At 34.8% G+C, this 9,184-nt stretch overlaps 2 protein-coding genes across 2 annotated transcripts; both read right to left on the bottom strand.

Annotated features, from left to right (window-relative positions):
* Window positions 1–3,401: 3,401 nt before the first annotated feature.
* On the bottom strand, window positions 3,402–4,229 carry LOC117182728. The gene has a single exon (XM_033375834.1). It carries the CDS (start codon window positions 4,227–4,229, stop codon window positions 3,402–3,404), a length of 828 nt encoding a protein of 275 aa, XP_033231725.1.
* A 2,829-nt stretch (window positions 4,230–7,058) lies between these two features.
* Window positions 7,059–7,976, bottom strand: LOC117182727. The gene has a single exon (XM_033375833.1). It carries the CDS (start codon window positions 7,974–7,976, stop codon window positions 7,059–7,061), a length of 918 nt encoding a protein of 305 aa, XP_033231724.1.
* Between the last annotated feature and the right edge of the window lie 1,208 nt (window positions 7,977–9,184).

Below are 9,184 nucleotides of genomic sequence, written 5' to 3'. Positions count from 1 at the left end.
CGAACAATTTTTTTTTTCAATTGGTTATAAAAACACGTAAACTCAGAAGATGTGGACTGTGACTGCACCATATATCTATTCGGGAGTGGTGCTGACTGAAAAAAGATGATTTGTAGCGATTCGCGCGCCATCTGTTGGTCATTCTAAGGACTTATTGAACTACCCTCTTAGTATATACAATTTTTTAATTTTGAAAAAATGGTTTCAACATTTTTGAAAATATGTTCTATCTTTTTTAATTTGGATCCAAATAGCAGACTATCCAACTGTTACTTCGATTTCCGACACTAAATGAGCGTAACAGAGGCCAATCTATTGGGTTAATTCTGTTAAAAGTTATCGTGCTAAAAGACAGACATACAGAAACTTAGGCGTGAAAAAACAAAAGCAGGCTATAATGAGTTAGTTCCCATCCACCATCAGCCCCAAAATCGGCGTTTTGGAAAACCCTCACTGTATTATTTTTTGATAATTATTTACTCAATGGAAAGTGTGGCATAAAGAGAAGTTTCGCAGATTTGATTTTTTCTCTTAAACAAAAAATTGTGCATATCATACATAATTAATATACATTTAGGGAACATAAATAATTCAATTAATGTTAAAGTTAATTTTTGTTAAAATTCCGTTCAAACCAATAGAAAACTATATCATTTTCTGTGAAGACGATTTATTTTTAACTAGAATTGATGAGATACGAAAAACGATCATTTGTCTTTAAAAGTCTTTTAAATTTTTAACCAAAAATAGAATAATTTAAATATCGGCAAAGAAAACTGATTTGAAAAAAGGAAATTAATTTTTAACAAAATTCTTGTAAAATATTTAAATTACCTATGAAAATTACTTCGCATTATCTAAATCACTTTAGATTACAATTAAGTTGCTTGGATAACTGAATTACAAGTATGGTATAATTTCATTAACCTGCCAATTAACACTTTGAAGCGGTGAAAATCAGCCCCAAAGTTTATCTCAAAAAAAATTTTTCTCGTGGTATCTATGTGGCTTCTAATGCAAAAAATTTGTGTGAAACCAATAGAAGATTGTTTTTTATTTAAAAAATACTATTAAATGCAGCATTGTGATCTTCGGGGCACTGTCCCTTATTTCTTATTAGGTTGAAAATGTTTTTTTAAACTTTTTTCTTTACAAAATTCTAAGAATCAAGAAATATTTATAAAACTAATTTTATTCTGAAGAAAATAAGATTCTGAAGTTGACGTGTTTCGGTATTTGTCAAAAAAATACATTTCAAGATTGTAAGCTGGCCGTTATAAGTTTTAGCTTTCTTTGAAAAAATATTTGTACAATAAAGTATCATAACGCCTAATCAATAAGCATAAGCAGATGTGTTAACTCTAAATAATTCATATATTTCAATAAAATCACAAAAATAACTATTATAGAATTTTGGAGTTTTAAATTCTCCTATGGGGTGTATTCAGATGCAAAAATGCCCAATGTTTATCGATTTTATTGTAGTTTTATGAGATTTAATAAATAAATAGAAATAAAATTATAGAACATTCTTTTATGTTCATATTAACAAATTAAAGGCACAAAAATCATAGTATTTATATTAGTAAAACTAATAAGGGGTCTTTGAAATAACATTGGAAAGATATATATATCGTATAGTGTCAATACTTCTTAGGGTTTTAGGTTTCAGAAATTATAAAAAAATTTGTTTCTGATTAAATAACAATAATATTTTGATGTTGGCCTATCATTAACATCAAAATTTTCTCCTAGGAGAAGTTAAAGCTCTTTAATGTAATAACCGTTATTTTTGTGGTTGTATTGAAACATAAGAATTATTCATAGTTAATAAATCTGCTTAAGCTCATTCCTTATGCTATTTGATACTGAAGGGTAGAAATATTTTTTCAAAGAAAGGTGAACACTAATAAAAGTTGGCTTACGCTCTTGAAATGCATTTTTCTTAAAAATATTGAAAAACGTCAACTTCGCAATCCTACTTTCTTTAGAATAAAATTATTTTTATAAAAATTCAATGATTATTATTCACGGTGTGCAAACAAAAATTTAAAAAATCTGACTAAACATGCCCAGCTAATCGGCTCAGCAGCAATCCACCTATATAGTTAATTTAAGGATGGAATTTAAACTGTATGTCCATTTTTAACCTCCGTAAACTTGAGGGATTTTTTTGTGGTTCTTATTTACTTAAGGTGGTATCTTCAATAATATCAAGTTTCAAATTGGCACGCATTTTAAATTTCATCTTCAAATTGTCCGTATAGGTGCATTGAGAGTATTTCCGGGGCACGTTTGGATGGATTTGGCACTATTTTGGTGATGGAACATTACTTTTTAACTTTTTTTTACACCTCGAAAATAATGTGTGTCAACGTTGAATGTAAAATACCTGAATAATAAAGTACAAATATCTTTTTTGAATCTTATTCCATATTGATGTGCCGAAAATAAAAAAGATAAAAGATTTTAAATTTGCGTGAAAATTATCATAAAACCGTCAGGCTCAGACGTCTCGAACAGCTATATGGGTTTTGGTACAACTTCCGATGGCAGATACTACCCATTTTCAAGTAGTTGCACTGCACAAATTCAAGTTGTAAGTCTTACTATTGAATTCAGGGGGGGGGGCTCTGATAATGCTCTGGATTGTTTGGTTATGCGAAGTGGTTTTTCGGCGTGATGCAAGTAATCTAGTGTAATCTGATGTAATTCACATATACAAAGTGTTCCGTATGAAACGAAACCTCCGAGTTAGCAATTAAGTTCACTCGGTGTGTTGTATTTTTTGTATATGAAGGAAAATGTTTTTTTAAAATGATTAGCACTAAATTTTAAAATTACTTTTCATGGTATATTCTCCAATGCCTTAATATTTAATATTCATTTTTTGGAGAGTCTTCTCCCAGTTCGCTATCGAGTTAACACTAAATCTTTTTCTGTTAAGCAGAGACACTCAGGAATACCCTCCCTCTTATTATAATTAAATTTTTAATGATGTAGGACCGAGGAAAAAGACAATTGTAACTTTCTAAATAGGAGAGTGGCCTTCGACTATTCCTTAAGTAAAACAATAGATCCGATCTGAATTTCACATGTACCCGTTGTCTATTTCTTTCTGATGTTCAGCTCATTTAAATATTCTTTATGTCAACGTGTCCAAAAGTCTTGCTTCATTTTTTGGATAAGTTGCCATCTCGACAACAAGCTAGATCTTTCATTGCTGAGATCTTGTTCTGGCGGTGCTGTGAGTGTGGTCCCAATCAGGAAATGACCTGGGGTGAGTACTTGGATATCCTTTGGATCTGCTGATACCGGAACGAGTGGCCTTGAATTAAGGATGGCTTCGACTTTGATTATTAGAGTATTTAGTTCCTCGAATGTCATTAATTCATTGCCTGCTACTCGGACGAGGTGATGTTGAAGGACTTAACAGCGCCTTCCCAAATTCCACCAAAATGTGGCGACAAGGGAGGTGTGAATTGCCAGTCGATTCCTTGATTAGTGAGATGTGTCATTATTTGCTCTGCTTGTTCCGGTATTTGGAGTGACGCTACTATTTCCCGAAGTTCATTGTTGGCCCCGGTAAAATTAGTACCATTGTCTGAGTACATTTTGCTTGGTTTACCTCGTCGAGCTATAAGACGGTCAAGGGCGGCAATAAACCCCGCTGTAGTCAAATCGCTGACGAGTTCGAGATGCACTGCTGTGACTGCCATACATATAAAAACTGCAACATAAACCTTCACCTTACTTCTATTGCGGTATTTTTTTTCTTTAATGTAGAAAGGCCCACAGTAGTCCACGCCAACATTAATGAATGGTCGTATATCTCCTGATATTCGGGCCTTTGGAAGATTCCATATTATATAATTGGTAGGTGGTGGGTTTGCACGGCAACAACGATGACATTTGCGTATATTTTTCCGGACTTGATTTCGACCATCCACTGGCCTATAATTTTGTCCAAGTGTGTAGAGAGTCGTCTGCACTCCAGCGTGGAGATGTGACAAATGTTCATGTTGAATGATCAAGTCAGTTACATGGTTGTTTTTTGGTAAAATGGCACCGTGCTTTTGAGAAAATGTTAAGGATGAATTTTGCAGTCGTCCACCAACTCTCAGTACACCTTTGTCGTCAAAAAACGGATTGAGGGTGATGATTCTGCTGGTAGGATTTATTGGTTGTCCTATTTTCTCTAAAGCCTGGATTTCTTTGGAGAATGACATCCGTTGAATTTGTCGAACAATACGCAGAATTGAATCATTCAGTTCTCGGGAATCAATAGACTTGGGCTTGAGTGTGTCTCGCCCATCGTATGACTTTGCTTCTGCGGATCACAATGTTGTGTTTCTGTGTTTCAGAGAATCTTTGAATCTAAAACATAATGAAAATACTCGAGCAAGTTTGATGAGTGAATTAAACTTTTCGAAAGGATTCATCTCAAGAGACATCGTAAGACACGTGGCTTTCTTGATTTCAAGATCTTCAGTGCATGCTGGAATGGAATTCATTGGCCATGTGTATTCAGGATCTTTCAGCCAGTCTGGACCATGTTGCCACATAACGTTGCGAATAAATTCACCAGGTTGTTGACCTGTTGAGAACGCGTCTGCTGGATTATCGTTCAAGCGATCATGTTGCTAATGACAACCTTGTATACCTCTTTGAATACCTGCAACTCGATTAGAAACAAATGTTTTAAGAGTATGGGGTTCTGTATTTACCCATTGCAGTGTGATCGTGGAGTCAGTCAAGAGGATCGTTTTTGACACTGAGATATTAATGGCTTGTTTTACTGCATTGTATAGGCTCATAAGAGTGTATGCCCCACATAACTCTAATCTAGGTGGGCTTATTGTTTTCAATGGGGCAATTCTAGATCGAGAGCAAAGAAGATTTACTTGACTTTGGCCGAAGGCATCAACTGATTTTATGTATATACAGGCTCCGTAGCTCGTCTCGCTGGCGTCGCAAAAGCCGTGTATTTGGTTATCGATTGGATATCCAGTGGATCAAAGATAGTAGCTACTTCAAATAATACGGTGCGTTTTGTTACACAATTTTTCGGGGTGATTGTTTTTGTTGTATATGCTATAGTGTCTAACTTAGAGTTCCAAACTATTCCCAAGGTTTTTAATGTTTTGTCATCAGTAAGTTGCAGCCTTTGATTAATGTTTTCTAGGGCAGTGTCTTCTAAAACTAGTGGTTCATTTGACGCCCACTGGCAAAGATTTAAACCTCCTTCTTTCAAAAAATCACTGATTTCTTCTTGTGCCTCTTTTGCTTCTTTCATTGTTTTGAAACCAGTTATGAGATCGTCAACATAAATATCATTTAGTAATATTTGTGATAACTTTGGATATTGTTTGGCATAATCACGTGCCAGCTGTTGCAAGCATCTGACAGCTAAAAATGGAGCTGCTGAGAGTCAAAAAGTGATTGAGTTAACTTGGTATGTTGTGATTTCTACATTTTTATTGCTCCAAATAATTCGTTGACATCGTCGGTCCTCTTCACGCACGAGAAATTGACGACACATCTTCTCAATATCTCCAGTTGAGGCAAACTGATGCTGTCTAAATTTTAGAATCAATGAAAAAATGTCTTCTTGAATGGTTGGTCCCACCATCAAAGTTTCATTTAGGGAGATTCCTGTGAGGGTCTTAGCTGAGCCATTGAAGAATATTCGTACTCTAGTTGTGAGACTGTCTTCTTTGACTACGGCGTGATGTGGTAAATAAAATCCGTAGTCGGTTATATCTGCTGCTTTGGACATGTGACCCAAGATTAAATATTCTTGGACGATATTAATGTATTGCTTTTTCAAATATATATTTTGATTTAATTTTCTTTCTAAGACATAAAAACCTTTTTTTGCTTGCTCCCTTGATTCTCCTAGTTCTTCTGGATTTAATTTAAAAGGAAGAGCTACTACATATCTACCAGTACAGTCTCGTGCGTGTTTTTGTTTAGTGGTCTTCAGCAGCTTGCTCTTCGAGTGAGAGGTAAACCTGCCTTGAACCTTCTTCAACTTCCCTAAATTTGGATAAGTCAAAGTCCGTAGTCACAATGAATGTCTGATGGGTTATGTTTGCATTAAAGGAATTGATGTTGCCCCCAAGTATCCAACCGTGGAGAGTTTTTTTAAGGATTAAATCTGATCCGTCCTTGGACGATAGATCATATTGTGAGTTACAGAAAAGTGATAGGGTGGGTCCTGCTCCCAAAAGCATATCAATGGATCCTGGTTTATAGAATTCTGGATCAGCAAGTTTTAGATTCTTCGGTATCTTGATGTGATCTCTAGAAATGATTTCTGTCGGTATGCAACCTACAATGACCGGTACCGTCAAAAACTGCAATGTTTTTTTTTTATAATTGCCGTCTCTTGATAGGATTGATGCTGTTATAATGTGTTTGGTGGATGTGGACATTTGCTTTAAAGCACCTATTGGAATAACACATTTAAACCTTGGAAGCCCAAGCCTTTTTGCTAGGCTCTCAGTCATAAAATTTGATGTTGAGCATGTATCGAGGAGTGTCCAACATCGAATGGGTTCATGATACTTTTTGATGACATTGATGACTGCACTAGTGATAATTTGATTTTTATGTTGGTGGCTAATAAATGATTTGTGTTTCACTAACCTTTTCATGGATTGTCAATCTTGCGTCTGTCCTCAGTTAGTCGTTGAAGTTTTGTCTTGAAGTGTTATTGTTTGCTTGCGTAGATTTTTTTCTTGCGTGCAAGCGACATGAATTAGCGTATTGTGTCTTTCTCCACATGATTGACAGTTTGAAGCTGCATAGCAGTCTATTTCTTGATGGTTGTCTCTAAGACAATTGAAACAAAAGCCACCACTTCTAACCAATTTGATGCGTTCCTCAGGAGTAAGATTTTTGAATGAGTCACATTTAAAAAGAGGATGCTTGTTTTCTTGACATGCACGACATGATCGTTCAGTGTAAATTGTAAATGCTTTGGCATAAGGTCTCTTTTTACCTCTATTTCCGTAGGTCTGGTGACCTTGAGTCGTCTCTATTGGGTCGCTGCCTCAATTAATCAAGCATGCAGCTCTTCGCGAGAGAAATTCTAGCAGGTCGTCGAGTTTGGGGAAAATTCCTTGTTCTATTGTCTCATCCCAATTGTATGCAGTGGTTCGAAATAGCTTTCGCTCCAAAAGAGTAACTAAAAGTTCTTCATTTATTTCTACACCCATGGATCTGAGCATCTCTTTGTGTTGTCTTGTTTCGTCAACTAGTTTTGATAATCCACTAGCTGTTTCATGGTCTTCTTCTGGGATATCCAAAAGCAGATTAATGTGCCTCGAGATTATGAGTCGTTGATCTGAATATGTCTTATCGAGAAGTGCCCAGGCACGACTATAATTGTCTGCAGTGATAGCAAGAACCTTCATTTTATCATGTGCTGGACCAGTAGTGACGCGACGAAGATAAGTAAACTTGTCTACATCACTGATATCAATTTCATTGTGTATCATTGCTTCGTATTCTGCCTTGAATGATATCCAATTTTCATATTCCCCGTTGAAGGTGGGCAATGCCGATTCGAGCAACTTTAATCTTCGTCGATGAATAATGGTCGACTCTGTGACGGCTTCTGATATTGACCGGACATCTGAAGTTGTTTCTCCTCTAGCCATGGCCTTCAATTTTTCGTATTCTGCGAATATTTCTAAATACTTGCCTTCTACTTTACATCTGATTCCTATCTGATCATGCTGGTCCTCTTTGTCTAATGTTTCTAGTTCTTCCAACTGTTCTTGGAAGTCTTTGAATAACTCAAGATATTTCTGCAGGTGATCTTCTGCCTTGTTAATTTCCTGTGGTCGGTGTAAATATGTGACTAGCAACTTTTTTATAAGTGTATTTTGAGCTTTACATACCCCTACTCTTTTCAAAATTATCTTAATCCTGGATTGAATTCCTTCTGCACCCTGTTCATCGTACATGGCTTCTTCTTGATTTCTCGTGGTAATATCACTGATATCCTTCACTACACTTGCACTTGATACTCACTGCACTTGCACTTATGCTTTCAAGTCACTATTGCACATAATCCGGCTCGAAGGACCATGAATGTTCTGTATGAAACGAAACCTCCGAGTTAGCAATTAAGTTCACTCGATGTAAATCTTTTTCTGTTAAGCAGAGACTCTCAGGAATACCCTCCCTCTTATTTTAATTAAATTTTTAATGATGTAGGACCGAGGAAAAGGATAATTTTAACTTTCTAAATAGGAGAGTGACCTTCGACTAGTCAAGGTTTATTATGGGCATCTTGTCCCTTCCCAATTTACAATAAATTCTTTCAATCGTATCAATCAACCTCAAATAATTTTCAGTAATAAAAGGCTCGCGCATGGAACACAAAAGTAAATAATTTCCAAGAATGGGGCAAATTTGGGAACCGTCCTGAAGGCCTGAGAACGAAGGACGTATATAATATTCAATTCAAACAGTAACTTAAAAATCAAACTAGAAATAAACAAAATATAACGAATATTAACACAAAATTCTTTTTCAGTATGAAACACAAAGGATTCATCCATATGAAGCCACTTGTAATCCACTAACTTTGAGTAATTCTGTTATCCAACTAATTAAATTGTAATTCAATGGGATCTAAATAATGCGAAGTAATTTTTGCGAAGGTCATTCAGGCAATTATTTCGTATTCTAGATTAATCCAGATAAATCGAAGTAATTTACATAGATAATCAAAATATTTTTGAACTATTTTGTTGAAAATTAATTTCTCTTTTTTTAATGAATTTTCCTTACTGAAATTTAAATTATTCTACTTTCGGTTTAAAACTAATCTTTTTTGGTAAAAAAATATAGTAATAAAGTTAATATATCAAAATTATACTTGATTATTTTACTTATAGTATTGGATCTTATAATTAATGATTATCTACTGCAGGGTGGTCTTCCCTTGACAATAAAAATTCATCAAGGAAATTATCAAAATATTTCATTAGCCGTAGAATATAATAATTTGTTTGTATATATATAATAATAATTATTATTATTAAATCAATTTTTCGACATACATTAGTATTTCAAATTATTGGTTATCTAGAGTTGAGGGACCTTAACTACAGCAATGTTTTCATAGAATAGATTTAGAAAGTCGCGGTTTTTTTCACAATTTTTT

Source organism: Belonocnema kinseyi, chromosome 2 (assembly GCF_010883055.1).
Source record: "Belonocnema kinseyi isolate 2016_QV_RU_SX_M_011 chromosome 2, B_treatae_v1, whole genome shotgun sequence".
Classification (NCBI taxonomy): domain Eukaryota; kingdom Metazoa; phylum Arthropoda; class Insecta; order Hymenoptera; family Cynipidae; genus Belonocnema; species Belonocnema kinseyi.
The sequence above is the reverse complement of the archived record's forward strand: the minus strand, read 5'-3'. Positions and strand labels throughout refer to the sequence as shown.

Bases quoted from the DNA above. Each gene is read 5' to 3' on its own strand.
- LOC117182728 (XM_033375834.1), bottom strand. From the start codon at position 4,229: ATGTCATTCTCCAAAGAAATCCAGGCTTTAGAGAAAATAGGACAACCA.
- LOC117182727 (XM_033375833.1), bottom strand. From the start codon at position 7,976: ATGTACGATGAACAGGGTGCAGAAGGAATTCAATCCAGGATTAAGATA.